General features: G+C 47.9%; 1 protein-coding gene across 3 annotated transcripts in view; it reads right to left on the bottom strand.

Annotated features, from left to right (window-relative positions):
* NEDD4L (NEDD4 like E3 ubiquitin protein ligase) overlaps nt 1-14,961 on the bottom strand; it is a 380,166-nt gene that overhangs the window by 249,597 nt on the left and 115,608 nt on the right. For all 3 annotated transcript variants that reach the window (XM_070361948.1, XM_070361949.1, XM_070361951.1), the window contains exon 2: nt 8,560-8,633. In XM_070361948.1, the coding sequence (XP_070218049.1) occupies nt 8,560-8,633 (74 nt within the window). The remainder of the gene's footprint in view (nt 1-8,559; nt 8,634-14,961) is intronic.

Genomic DNA, 14,961 nt, shown 5'->3' with positions numbered 1-14,961 from the left:
GTTTTAAACTTCACCAGCTGCCAAAAGAAAAAAATGACAGCAACTCAAACAGGTATAATGTGAGGCTATACCAGCTCAACACACAATGGAGAAGAAACTGTACTAAAGAAGCAACTCCACAATATGTGTCTTGGAGCCTCCCACACAAAAACTTTTATAAAATTCTCTCAGTAACCTCCGATACCAGATGATACTATCCTTATAGGAGAAAGCAAAGAACAACTAAAGAGCTTCTTGATGAAAGTGAAAGAGGAGAGTGAAAAAGTTGGCTTAAAACTCAATATTCAGAGAACTAAGATCATGGCATCCGGTCCCATTACTTCATGGCAAACAGATGGGGAAACAATGGAATCAGTGAGAGACTTTATATTTTTGGGCTCCAAAATCACTGCAGATGGTGACTGCAGCCATGAAATTAAGACACTTGCTCCTTGGAAGAAAAGCTATGACCAACCTAGACTGCATATTAAGAAGCAGAGACATTACTTTGCCAACAAAGGTTCATCTAGTCAAAGCTATAGGTTTTCCAGTAGTCAAGTATGGATGTGAGAGTTGGACTATAAAGAAAGCTGAGCGCCGAGGAATTGATGCTTTTGAACTGTGGTGTTGGAGAAGACTCTTGAGAGTCCCTTGGACTGCAAGGAAATCCAACCAGTCCATCCTAAAGGAAATCAGTACTGAATATTCATTGGAAGGACTGATGCTGAAGCTGAAACTCCAATACCTTGGCTACCTGATGCGAAGAGCTAACTCATTGGAAAAGACCCTGATGCTGGGAAAGATTAAAGGCGGGAGGAGAAGGGGGCGACAAAGGATGAGATGGTTAGATGGCATCACCGACTCAATGGACATGAGTTTGAGTAAACTCTTGGGAGTTGGTGATGGACAGGGAGGCCTGGTGGGCTGTGGTCCACGGGGTCACAAAGAGTCGGACACGACTGAGCAACTGAGCTGACAGCTGGTTTGTCTTCACCAAAGCTGCTCAATTTGAGGAGCAGCTTTGTGACCCCAAAAGCATTTCACCCACCCTAACCTCAAATAAAGAGTCTGATCATAATTAAGGAGGAAAAAGAGGGAGGGTAGATCTAAAACTTGCATTAAATGTTCCTAATTCAGTCACCACTTAAGCCTATGACTAAAGGTTAAATGCCTCAAGATACAAGCTTAACTGAAAAAGAACAGTTTGAAACCCCAAAGATATTTTAAGTTAAAAACAAACTTAAAAGATCTTACTTAGCAAAGTACGTCTATCTGAAATCTAATACTTGATGGTCTTTCTTCCTCTTGCATGCTCGGTCATGTCCGACTCTTTGCGACCCCATGGACAGTAACCCGCCAGACTCTTCTGTCCATGGGATTCTCCAGGCAAGAATACTGGAGTGGGTTGCCATTTCCTCCTCCTGGGGATCTTCTCAACTCAGGAATCAACCCTGTGTCTCCTGTACCAGTAGACGGATTCTCTACCACTGCGCCACCCAGGAAGCCCCCTAATACTTGATATTCACACACAATTCTAGGAACTTGGTTAGCTACCATCACATACACTGGCTAGTTCCTTAAATATGCTTTTTAAAAACTGTCTGGTCATCAAATCTAACAGTCATCTAATCCAATGGCCCATCTAATAAGCTGAACCTTGGTCACTCAACATGAGTATTAACCTACCATGGGAAAGAACTCTGAAATCAGATAAATCTGGACCCAACTGGTCCCAACCACTCACTAGAGTGGTTTCATCTTGGGCTGATCACAATGCCTCTGAATCCTGATTTCCTCACCCAAAAGATGGAGACAATTATCCCCTCTTTGCAAACTTTAGGCAGATTCTGATTACTTCATATTACACTCCACGCACTGGGCCAGCCAACTCCAGGAGCACTCCAAACTGTCTGAAAAACGTATGTTTAGAGCCTAGACACTTGCTCAGCTCAGAGCTCTCAAACATACTGGTGATATGTAGACTTTGCAGCTTATCTTTTTTGCCTCATTTTCCTTATCTGCAAACTGAAAAGACCAATAGGGCCTGCGGCATAAGGGCTTTAGGGAGAATCCAGCCCACTGTGTAAATGGGTCAGGTCATGCCTGGCACGAAGGACACAATCAATAAACACAGGCCATCGTGACTCGCTCCCCGCCTTCCTCGTACCCCACTTTGGGAAAGCATGGGCCCCCAACTGCACATATCACGTGGCCAAACACCAGGACTCGCTCAGTCTGCCACATCAGAAAGTGCCTAAGTCTACAGCCGTACCACCCTGAACACGCCCAGTCCCGTCTGATCTCAGAAGCTAAGCAGGATGGGGCCTGGTTAGTACTTGGATGGGAGAATGCCCGAAAGGCTTCCCAGGAAGTCAGCTGTCCCACCTCTCCACTGCTGGTGAAGAGCCCAGCTCACCGGTCCCACCTTTCCTGTCTGGACGGACGGCCATGTGCTCCCCAAACCATGACTCACTCCCTTTGCCCCATCCTGACCCTAATACTGAGGGTCAAGGTCAGGGTTTTGACCTTCCATCGCAGTCCCAGCTCAGCCTCACGCCCCCCACACAGAAGTTTCTAGACCCACTGCCACAAGAACGTGTGTTCCCTGCTGTGGGCTTGGGAGCGGTGATTCTGCCAAGACACCAACATCAAACAGAGACCCTCCGTTGGCCACCCTGCAGGGCCCCGAGATGCTCTTCTGACACCAGCCTTTGTGCTCCCTCCCCTTCACTCATTTTGCGTCAGAGTCCCAGGCAGGCTCCCTCCACTGGTCTACATGGACCCTTCGTGAAAATTACAAAAAGTACCTGCCCTGAGTGGCAGAATTGGGGGGTGAGGGCGATGCCTGATGAGCTAATAGCACCTCTGAGAATGAGAAAGGGGACCTTCCTGGAGGAACACCAGGTCACCCTGCACCACTGCTACCATCATTAGACTCTACTACTGAAGTCAAGCCAAGCCAACTGCCCTGTGCAAGATCTCTGGGCTTATTAATGAGACTAAGAGCTACAGCCTCTGTGCTGAGATGAGGGGTCGGGGGGCGGGGAACTGGCGGAGCCAGGATGGCCCAGGGAGGAGAGTCGTTTCCTCCTCTTGGGCTGGGGAGCCCAGCAGAGGTGTTGCCACCTGAACTGGAGCTGGGGAGCTGGGAGAATGGCCCCAGGAAGGATGTGAGCAGACCCCAGGCAGAGGGGAAACACCGCCAAGGCAAGAAGCAGCACATTTCAGGCATTTAGAGGACTGTGGGCTTTCAATGAAGGGGCAGGAAAAGGAGGGGAGGGGAGAGATGAGGTCATTGTCCACCCCTTCTTCAGAATCCACGATGTGCTGGTACCCTGTAAGGCAGGGGGAGTCAAAAATAAGTAAAAATAAACCCTCCCTGTCAGAAGTTAAAAATGTAGTCTAGGAGAAAAAAACAGTTATAAAATGACAGCGATGATGCACACAATGGTCCTTCCAGGTCATAGGGCCTATGGAAGGACGTGACCTGCTAGGGGACTGGGGGGACCAGAGGAGGTGACGACCAGCGGGGTGGCTGGCAGGTGAGGGGGCCGTGGGGGAAAGGCAGGCGGCGGCCCGGGCGGGACCCGAGCAAGTGGCAAGCTGACCGGTGAGGGCTTGACACACCTCCTTACCAAGGGACCGGAAACCGCCACCTTAACAGGAAACTGGGTTTTCAGCCCACAGATGAGGGAGGATCAAACCACACAGGAAGAGTTACCTGTCCAGGTCTGCGCCTCAGCTCAAAACGCTCTGCAGCAAGCTGGAGGGCGAGAGGTGTGGCGGTCAGTGAGTCACTCGAGGAAGCGAGTAGCAGTAGTCCGTCCAGCGGCACGGCGTCCGGGAGCCTCCCGGAGGGCGGAGTCTCCTTGACCCGGAAACGCCGTGCTCGGTCCCACAAGACCACCCATTTCCAAAACGGAAGCGGGAACCCAGTGTTTTCAACACGACTTTACGTCCCTTTGGACGTGTCGCTGGCATTTTACACGTGGCCTGCTTTTTGAAAGAGTCCGATTTTCCTTTGCTCACGCTTAAAAAAAAAAAAGCCTTTCAAAAAGCTCACACAGCATGTCTGTCATAGTACGGACCATAAAGACGGGGTGTCTCTGCCTTGGGCGACCACTGTCTCCATCTGGACCCCGGGTCCTGACGTCCCACTTGATTCAGCACACCACACAAGGGTGTCCCTGTTGAGATGACAGATGATAGGGCTGCCCTTCTTCCCCTGAAGGCTGGGCCCAAAAGGAGGCATCTTTCTCTACTACAGCCATTCTCCACACACACCAACTGCTCAGAAGTCCCAAGGGAGCAGGAGCTCAGTTATCATCTTCCAACAAAGGCCCTTTCAGTCAAGTGAGACTTTGCTGGACGGAAGCTGCAAAGTGACCCTGTGTCCTTGGCACTGGATTGGGAGGATTTCAGGTGCAGCTGCGTTGGCCACCCGAGCCCGGAGGCAGGTCCAGACACTGGTCCTCAGGGCTGCAGCCTCAAGCAGCCTCCGAGGGGCCGGGAGCCCATCCGGCAGGGCACTGGGTCGCCCCCAGCAGCATCACCTACTCCGACCAACACACCCTCCCCTCCCGCCACCCACCATGACCCCCATCCTCAGGCCAAGTGACCTAGACAGCCTCCTGTGACTCCAGACTATAAATCCAAATCCCAACACGTCCAATCCTGTATCATTTCTATCAAATCCAAGTTTCCGACAATGCCACTGATGAAAACTGTCCCTCCTCCATCCATCAGGGCTCCCAGCTCCTACCCAGCCCTCCTCCTTCTGTGAAGGGAGAACTGGGATCGTGCAAGGAAGAGGTCCCCAACCTCCTGGATATAATGCCTGATGATCTAAGGTGGGCTGATGTATGTACTGCTACTAATAATAGAGATAAAGTGTACAATAAATGCAATGTACTTGAATCATCCCTTAACCATCCCCTTCATGGCCTCCCCACCATCCATGGAAAAACTCTTGCACGATACTGGTCCCTGATGTCAAAAACACTGGGGTCAGCTGCTGTGAGGTGCAGAGGTGGAGGGGACATTCAGTGACAGGGGCTGAGGGAAAAGGGGCCTGCTGGGTTGTGGTTCAGGATGACGCGGAGAAAAGGGTCTCACTCCGGGGAGTGAGAAGCACGGAAGGCACTACAACATCGGCCACGCTCACGGCTGTGCCCCTGCCGCCCTCAGGACACATGAGTGGTACCAGTGGATCAGAGTCACCCTGGGGTTCCCTCCGACCCCCGGAAACTGCCCTCCCTGCTCCCTGCTTTCTGCTCATGTACCGGAGGTGACTCGGAAAGAGGTGCTCCAGGGAATGTGGAAGAACCTTCAGGTCACTGGGCAAATGATAGGGTGCGAGCCGGCGCCCTTCTCCTGGGAGGGGCCAGCGTGGAGTGGCCCTGCTCCGTCCCCCAGCTCTCCCAGGGCCACCCACTCACCGGCAAACGGGTCTTTGGAGAACGGGGGCACCTAAGAGAGGAGGAGAGGGAAGGAGGGGGGCAGGCAGGTGTGTGCGGAACTCACTGAACTGAGACAGGGAAGGCAGAACCGGATTCAGAGCTTCTGACTCATTTTCTGGAACCCAGTCTGTGAAGCCGCGACACTGCTTCTTTCCACTGAACGTCTTGAGGCATTATCTATAACTCCTCTCTAATCTGTCCCCGAGAAATGATCCCTTCTCTTCTCGTATAAATGATAACAATTCAAGGCTCAGCTCTGCTTGGCTCTTAAAAGATCTGGAGCTCAAGTCCGCTCCAATTTTAACCTCAGATCTTCTGAACAGGCTGAAAAACATAATCTGAATCCATTTCAATTTTTTTTTTTTTATGAAGAGTTTTGGATAAAACAAAACGAAAATGAATTTAAGGAAAAGTGACTGAAATTTTCCAAATCCAGCTCCTTCCTTCCAAACCCTAACATTTGATGCAGAGTCAGCGAGAACGATAGGCATTTTTTTTTTTTTACATAAAACACAATCTACTCGTCAGTGTGCAAATGCGGAACGTGAAAAGCCAACCAGCCCAGTTCTGTTCTTGATGCTGGTGCCTGTTAAGTAGTAGAAGAAAGATACTGAAAAGAAGCCTCTGTCTCCAATAAATGTCTCGTTTAGTAAGAGGGAAGTGAAGCGTTAGAGCATTGGTTCAGGCGCGTGGTGAGCTGCTCAGGGGCTTCGCAGTCACATGAGGAAGAAGCTGCAGGTGGATGCGTCTCCCAGCCCAGCACCTGGAGCTCAGGCTGGCGGCAGCGCCCCAGAGCGCGTCTTTTCCTGGAGAGACGACTCAGAAAGCTAACCCTCCGTCAGTCATCTGGGCACACTGAAGCATGAGAGATTTTTTAAAAAATATTTCCCCGATATTGAACGTGCATCAATTTTACTTATTTATAGGCGATACTGCAGCATCAGTTTCAGGGCCCCACAATAAAGCAAATATCATCATACACTGAGCCACACAAACTCGGGCTTCCCATGACATATCACACAGTTACTTTTAGTCTATTAGATGTGCAATAGTTATAAATAGTCCATATATTAGTTATTTATAGTCTGTTGGATGTGCAATAGCATTCTTTTTGTAAAAAGTGTAAGTACCTTAATTTAAAAATACGTTCTTGCTTAAAAAATAATGTCAGCCATCGTCTGACAACATAGTTGCCACAAACCTTCCATTTGTTTAAAAAAACAACAAACAAACAAACAAAACAGTACTCTGCTGCTGCTGAGTGGCTTCAGTCGTGTCTGACTCTGTGCAACCCCATAGACTGCAGCCCACCAGGCTCCCCATCCCTGGGATTCTCCAGGCAAGAATACTGGAGTGGGGTGCCATTTCCTTCTCCAATGCATGAAGGTGAAAAGTAAAAGTGAAGTCGCTCAGTCCTGTCCGACTCTGAGCGACCCCATGGACTGCAGTGCAATAAAGTGAGATATGCCTGGATTTCTAATTGGTCATTTCGCCAGGTGCAAGTCATTAGTAACTTAGTGATTTCTTTGCTAAATAAAACTCAAAGCAGGCATGGTGCGACTTCCGTGGGGATCCAGTGGCTAAGCTCCACGATCCCAGTGTGGGCGCCCTGGGTTCGATCCCTGTTCAGGGAACTAGATTCCACATGCCACAATTTAAAGAGTTCTCATGCCGCAACTAAAGGCCCCACACTGCAACTGAAAAAAGATCCTGCATTCTGCAACCAAGACCCAGAGCAGCCTAATAAACAAGTATTGGAAGAAAAAAACCAGGCCTGGTAACAGCACAGCGTATAAAAGAGGTCTGACCAACGGCAGTCAGGGGCTTCAGTGGGGTGTGGGAGGACGAGCTGAGCTGGACAGAACGAGCCTCGTCACGCAGCATCTCCAGGGTCAGGCTGAGGCCCTGAGGCCAGAGCATCACCACGGGCCACCATCCTGGGGACACAGACGATGAGCCAGGGTTTCGACGAGGTGATTCCAGCAGCCAGCATGGCCCTCGTGGTTCAACCCCATGGGGTACCCAACGTGAAGAGGGTGTCCTGAGAGGGGGCCAGCGATCTGTTTCAGCACCACTGGCATATGTGGCAGGCCACTGGCAGCCCTTCAGGATTTAAGAATTAACCTTTCCTGTTTCCATTAAACAGGGAAGATAAATTAGATCAACTTCTGCTATAGGCCAAAAGTTCAAAAGGGCTTTCTTCTCTGAAATCTGGTTCAAATTCTAGCTCCCAGCAGCTCTAATCCTTACTCTGCTCCCAGGTCTTACAACTTATGGCAACACACTGTCAAGAGTCAATAGGGCTGACTGAAAAATACAGGAATACCAGGTGCAACACCCAAATTAAAAAGCTGAAACACCCCAAATGATTAGGCTGCCAGTGCTTCTGTAAATGCCACTGCTGCTGCTGCTGCTGCTAAGTCGCTTCAGTCGTGTCCAACTCTGTGCGAGCCCACAAACGCAGCCCACCAGGCTCCCCCGTCCCTGGGATTCTCCAGGCAAGAACACTGGAGTGGGTTGCCATTTCCTTCTCTAATGCATGAAAGTGAAAAGTGAAAGTGAAGTCGCTCAGTCGTGTCTGACTCTTAGCGACCCCATGGACTGCAGCCCGCCAGGCTCTCTGTCCATGGGATTTTCCAGGCGAGAGTACTGGAGTCGCGTGCCATTGGAATCACCAAATCTCTTAATTCCAAAATTACACATGTCAAAAAATACCCAGTTCTCCCAGGAACAAAATGATCCTTTGTTTCCCTCAGCTAGAGTTGATTAAAAAAAGCACACACACACACACCAACAGGAATATATTAAAATGAACACAAACATATTCTCAAACTTATTTTTCTGCTGCAGAAAAACAGAAACATCTGAATCTAATTTCCTCATTAAACCCATGGGAAGGCCAAGCCAGCCCAGCTGAGACAAGGTCTATACCCCTGCAAGAATGTGGGCCCTGAACCAGTTGCATCTGCATCGCCTACTCAGTCAGAAACTGGTGGAAGGGGGCAGCAATCTCTGCTTTAAGAAGCCGCCCCCCTCCCTCCGGGTGATTCCCATGGATGCCTGAATTTGAAAAGTTTTTGCTTAAACTCCAGAAACCTACACAACAACAAAGCAGACATACCTGGCTCCGAAGATGTCCTTCTTGGCGAGATCAATTCCAGAAACAACCTTCACTCTGAGAATACGCGACTCTCCCTGTTGGAGAGGGGGGAAAAAATAGATTAAAAAACAGACTTTTGATCCATCGTTTTCTTACCCAATACACAAAGTCAATGATTCCTCTTCGGTCTAGTGGTGGGATCTGGAACAAAGCAATGGGTGATTGATCCTTCCTTAGACTAAATTCCAAAGGCAGTATTCCTGTTCTGAAATCCTACAACCCTTAGGATATACTGCAAAGACTGAATAAGCAAGTGGATGTCCTACAACCCTCGACATTTAGAGCAACCAAGTTAATTAAGCACAAGTTTAATTCAAACTAGGTCATGCAGATCAATTATTTCTACCATTGATAGGAAATATTTCCCAGCTGTAGCAGGAACACAGCCGCACACATGAGACCACTGAGATGATGCCCAAGTGCAACAAGATCCCATAAATTCCATAAATAATTCCTCCTTTGAAGTTAATATACATGTGTGTGAGGGCCGAGAGAGGAATTTCACATGGTAAAAATCTCTTCTCAAAATTACAGTTTCAAAATGTCAGTGCTGGCAAGCAAAAATAATGTCTCGTGCCAGTAAAAAAAAAAAAAAAAAAGGCATCACCCCAAATGGAAATGACCCCAAACCATCTCAGAAGCCATTCATTCATTCATCTGCCCGCTTATTCATTCATTCCAATGTTTTCTAAGCAGCTCCGAGGCAGTGCGCATGGAGCTTGGACTTGAAAGTGCTGATGGTCCATTGAGAGGGATGCGCAAAGCGATAGCACAGGCCCACGCGGTGGTGCCATGGCGGGAGAAGGGCTAGTCTGTGGCTAAGGCATTCGGGACAGACGAGACGGCTTACAGGGAGGGGAAGACAGAAACCCAGGGTGACTCTCAGGCTCCGGTTTCAGTCACTAAGTCTTAACATAAATCAAAACAGAGGATTCAGTTGGATTCCAGGTGCCATATGAAACAACCAGATGGGGGGGGAAGATGACTAAATAGATAAATAGGAGAGACACCTAGTCTTGGCTAGATACTTGGGAGTTTTCAGTGTAGAGTTGACAGGTAGAGCTCAAGATGTGTGAGAAGTTATCCAAGAAGAGTGAGAACAAAAAATAGCTCTGGATGGAGCCCCACGTGCAGAGGGGCAAGAGAGAAGTAATCCGAAATTTGTCTACCCAATGTGTTTAGAGAAGACATAGGTGAGGGAAAGAAACCCTTGAGTGACCTGTAGGGTCTGCCATGTCAACGGAGATGAAGGCAGGGTGAAACAAAATACGGGAAAAGGGTGCTGAACCCTTGTCCACTAGCCGCTCAGATCAAGGACACATACGTGCAATTGAACACATTTGAGAACCTTTCCCTTCCAGGATTCTTTACCCCTCCAACCGTCACTCCGAACAGAAGGCTGCTCGCATGCAAACACAACAAGGGACACAAACATGTGTGTCTTATTCCCTTTCCAGAGGCCTGCAGTCAAGCCGGACAGGATTTCACGCTTTCCAGCCTGCGTGAAGGGCTTCCCTGGTGGCTCAGAGGCAAAGCGTCTGCCTGTAATGCAGAAGACCTGGGTTTGATCCATGGGTCAGGAAGATCCCCTGGAGGAATGGCAACCCACTCCAGTATTCTTGCCTGGAAAATTCATGGACAGAGGAGCCTGGCAGGCTACAGTCCATGGGATCGTAAAGAGTCGGACACAACTGAGCAACGTCACTTCACTTCAGCCTTCACGAAAGGATTCAACCAGGTCAGAGATAACTAAAACAGGGCCATACTACCGGACCTACTAAAGCTCCCAAGGTTACACAGCCTTCTCTTGGTCCTTGAAGCAGGTGCTGAGCACGCTTCCCTTTCTCTTACACAGTCAGGTCACCACCAATCATCAGGGATTCCTTCTTAGCATGTTCTCTAGGCTAAGGCTTTCCATTTCTCACAGCAAGCTGTACCTGTAGCCATCATTTGACAGGTCCTCTGGCCAGCTCAGATGGTAAAGAATCTGCCTGCAGTGCGAGAGATCCAGGTTTGATCCTTGGGTTGGGAAGATCTGCTGAAGAAGGGAATGGCTACCCACTCCAGTATCCTTGGGGCTTCCCTGGTGGCTCAGACGGTAAAAAAAAGAATCTGCCTGGAATGTGGAAGACCTGGGTTCAATCCCCGGGTTTGGAAGATCCCCTAGAGGAGGGCATGGCAACCCACCTCAGTATTCCTGCCTGGAGAATCTCATGGACAGAAGAGCCTGGCAGGCTACAGTCCACGGGGTTACAAAAAAGTTGGACATGACTAAGCAACTTTCTTCATTTTCTGGCCTACTCAGCTCAAGTAATGCCACAGTTTAAGTATCTTTTACACGTGGATCAAACTTTGGCAACACACCTGTGGAGAGTTCCTGGTACACCTGGGAGAGTTTATGACCCACTTATAATACCTGTGGGCTTCCCGGTGGCTCAGTGGTGAAGAACCTGCCTGCCAATACATGAGATGTAGGTTCGGTCCCTGGGTCAGGAAGGTCCCCTGGAGAAGGAAATGGTAACCCACGACAGTATTCTTACCTGGAAAATCCCATGGACAGAGGAGCCTAGCGCCCTACAGTCCATGGGGTCACAGAGAGTCAGACATGACCAAGCACTCATGCACACACAAGTACCCATAGCATACCAGTTGAGAACCACAGGTTAAAATGAAATCCTCTTTTGCCAGGCAAAGAGGTTAAGACTTTACTTGGGGGAATAAGGAACCATTCAGAAGAAGAAATGAGGACAAGGAGATGAACATATTTTTTCTATCACCTTGCCTCCCCGTTTCAACTCTGCCATCCTCTACCAATAACAGATCCTGCAAATCAGCAATTCTCCCCGACACCACTGTGCACAGAAGGGATGTTGGCTGGAACCCCCAGAGGATGGATACCATTAAAGGAAAGCACTTCATCTCCAGGCTGGTCCTGGATGCTGGCTGAAGCAGATGTGTGATGTAGCAGCAGGAAGGTAAAAGGACCTGTGAGAAGCGGGGAGGAGGAGGAAGGGTCTGCAAAGCAGTAACTCCTTCCAAAGACCAACTCAGAGCAGCCCAGCTAGTTATGCACTTGTGGCTGATGTGGGGGCATCAAGAAGGGACAAGAAGGGACAGCGTGATGGAAACCGAGATACAGTCAGCCCAGGCACAGAGGAGGAGACAAGGGTTCTGGTTAGAAATGCCCTGTTGCACATCCTTTGGGGTTTTGAAAATCCTGGACAGAGTCCTGGACTTTCTACCAACTCCATAGGGGGTTCAATGGAACCTTGACTGGGTTCTAAGGAATAAGATGAGCCCTGCTAACAGCAGTTCCCTTGGGTTTAACATTGGGTGGATGTTCTTACACTGGACAGACCTTCTCTGCAAAAACATACATTTTAAAAATCAGAGAACATATCTACAAATAAATGAATAAAAATAAGTTTAAATTAATGGATACTTAGAATTTTTTTATGAAAACTGATGTATTCATCAATAAGCTTGAACAACTGTTCTAAGATTTAGGGATACAGCCATGAAGACAGACAGAACCTCTACCCCACCCTGCCCACATTTTAGTGCTGAGAGTGTGCTCAACCACATGGAGAAACAAATCCAGAGGCTCTGAACACATTAAACTTTTGTACCTACACTGATTCAGTAAACAAATTCTCACCTAGGAATCAATCCTAAGAAAATAAACACGGATACATGTACCAAATCCAAAAAAAAACTAGATAAGTCATCAAAGCATTTATGTAAAAGACACAAAAGTAGACATTTAAATATTCATGGCAATTCCACGCAGTGGGCTATAGTACTGTCATTAAAAATGTGTGCACTCTGTCAGGATCTTCATTCATCCCACAAGTTTGTATTAAGCAGCCACAGCTGCGGGACTCATTACCTCGGGATAGAGATGCGACAAACTGAAGCTCCCCCCACTTAAAGTAACCCACAGTCTAGCGAACAGAGAGGTGGGGTACAAGCAAATCCAAACAAACAAGCCAGATGATATCTAATGGTGGTGACTGCTCGACTACAATAGCACAGTTGGAAAAAAAAGCAACCACGAGGAGGGAGGGAGGGAGGAGATCTACGCCTGGTAGCTGGAGAGGTGACATCTGAGCTGAAAGCTGAAGAAGACAGCAGGTGCTGGGCTGTGGGGGGCTCAGGCAGAGATGCTGGCAGCTCCCATCGCCGCAGAGGACAAGTCCAAGGAGAGAGGCTGTGGGGGCGGGGGCAGCATGGCCGGCGGGGTCAGAGTGCGGTGGGCCAGCCTCGTGGGGGTGGGGGGCATAACTGCAACCAGCTTTGGAAAGTTTCAAGCAGGACAGTGACAACATTTGACTTCAGTTTTTAAAAGACCCCTTCAGTTGCTGGGGGACAGTCACTTCAGGGGACCAAGACCAGGAGCAGGGAGACCAACTACAAGGAGATCTGGAAAGAGAGGGCGGGGTTTCACATACGGCGGAGATGGAGAGGGGACCAGATTTTGCCCACAAAATCATGTTCAAAATAAACTATTTGTTTTTTCTTTTTTTTTTTTAAGAAAGTTACAAAACGGTTTATACAACTGAGTTAGAGACCAGCACGTTGTTGAACAGGCTGTTTCCCCTTTCGACTAGGACTGGCAAGGAGACTACACTTCCCAGCACACCTTGCAGTTGGGTGCGGTAATGCGACTAAGTTCTGGCCAATGAGACGTGGGCAGAAATGCTGGCTGCATTTTCCAGACAAGGTCGGTAAGACCCTCCCGCTCACCCACCTCCAATCTTGTCCCCCTTCCCCTGCCCAACAGAAAATTCTGAAGGCCAAGAAGGCGGCGCATCTCCCGCCTCACTCTGCCCCTTCCACCTTCACCTACCGACCCTTCCCAGGCAGTGAAGTGCAGACTTGCAGAGCTTACTCTCACTGAAAGCTGCAGGTTGCTTTAGCTTTTAACCTGCCTTCACAATACAGTCGCATTTTAAAATAAATATCAACTATATATTCAGGCACACGCAAAGCCCTAGAAAGGGTGATGATAAGAATGATCATCTCTGGATAATGGATAACTTCTTTTTGCTTATTTGCATTTTTTTCCTTTTGAAACATTAAATATTTTTGTTTGGAAACTACATTTATGTAGAAACTTCAGAAAATACGAAAGGGGTAAGAACAGAAAATTTAAAATCACAGGCTTAGGAATACAGGTTTCCATATTTTTGAAATGAAGAAACCTTTTGTCCCAAGAAAACACAGCTACATGTTGTATTTTAGCTAACTCGCAAAGGCACAGAGGTGTCTATTTGGAGGATAAGAAAAGAGTTCTCATGTAATATGGAGTCAACAGCTGGGAGATAAAAGGGAAGAGGGCCTTTATTGAGCGCTTCCTATTTACAAGCTGTGGTTGCAGGAAATTTCACTTCGCCCTGAAGGTTAGGAGCGGGAGAGCAGGAAAGAAAATGCTACTCTTAAAAAAAAATAGTTTCTGGATTAAACATCTAAACGTAAGATCAGAAACTATAAAACTCCTAGAGGAGAACATAGGAATGCAAACTAGTACAGCCACTATGGAGAACAATGTGGAGATTCCTTAAAAAACTGGAAATAGAACTGCCTTATGATCCAGCAATCCCACTGCTGGGCATATAAACTGAGGAAACCAGAATTGAAAGAGACACATGTACCCCAATGTTCATTGCAGCACTGTATATAATAGCCAGGACCTGGAAGCAACCTAGATGTCCATCAGCAGATGAATGGATAAGAAAGCTGTGGTACATATACACAATGGAGTATTACTCAGCCATTAAAAAGAATACATTTGAATCAGTTCTAATGAGGTGGATGAAACTGGAGCCTATTATACAGAGTGAAGTAAGCCAGAAAGAAAAACACCAATACAGTATACTAACACATATATATGGAATTTAGAAAGATGGTAGCAATAACCCTGTATATGAGACAGCAAAAGAGACACTGATGTATAGAACAGTCTTATGGACTCTGTGAGAGAGGGAGAGGGTGGGATGATTTGGGAGAATGGCATTGCAATATGTATAATGTCATATATGAAACGAGTCGCCAGTCCAGGTTCGATGCACAATACTGGATGCTTGGGGCTGGTGCACTGGGACGACCCAGAGGGATGGTATGGGAAGGGAGGAGGGAGGAGGGTTCAGGATGGGGAACACATGTATACCTGTGGCAGATTCATTTTGATATGTGGCAAAACCAATACAATACTGTAAAGTTAAATAAAATAAAGTAAAAAAAATAATAATAAAAAGTTTTTTACACACAGGTTTCAGACATTCAGTAAAAACTTCTTATCTTTGCTTCCTCTCAATAACAAGGTTGCACACAGATAAGCAGCCATCACCACTCTGCAAGGAA

The sequence above is a fragment of the Bos mutus genome, chromosome 24, assembly GCF_027580195.1.
Source record: "Bos mutus isolate GX-2022 chromosome 24, NWIPB_WYAK_1.1, whole genome shotgun sequence".
Taxonomy (NCBI): Eukaryota; Metazoa; Chordata; class Mammalia; order Artiodactyla; family Bovidae; genus Bos; species Bos mutus.
This window is presented reverse-complemented; position numbering and strand designations above follow the sequence as displayed.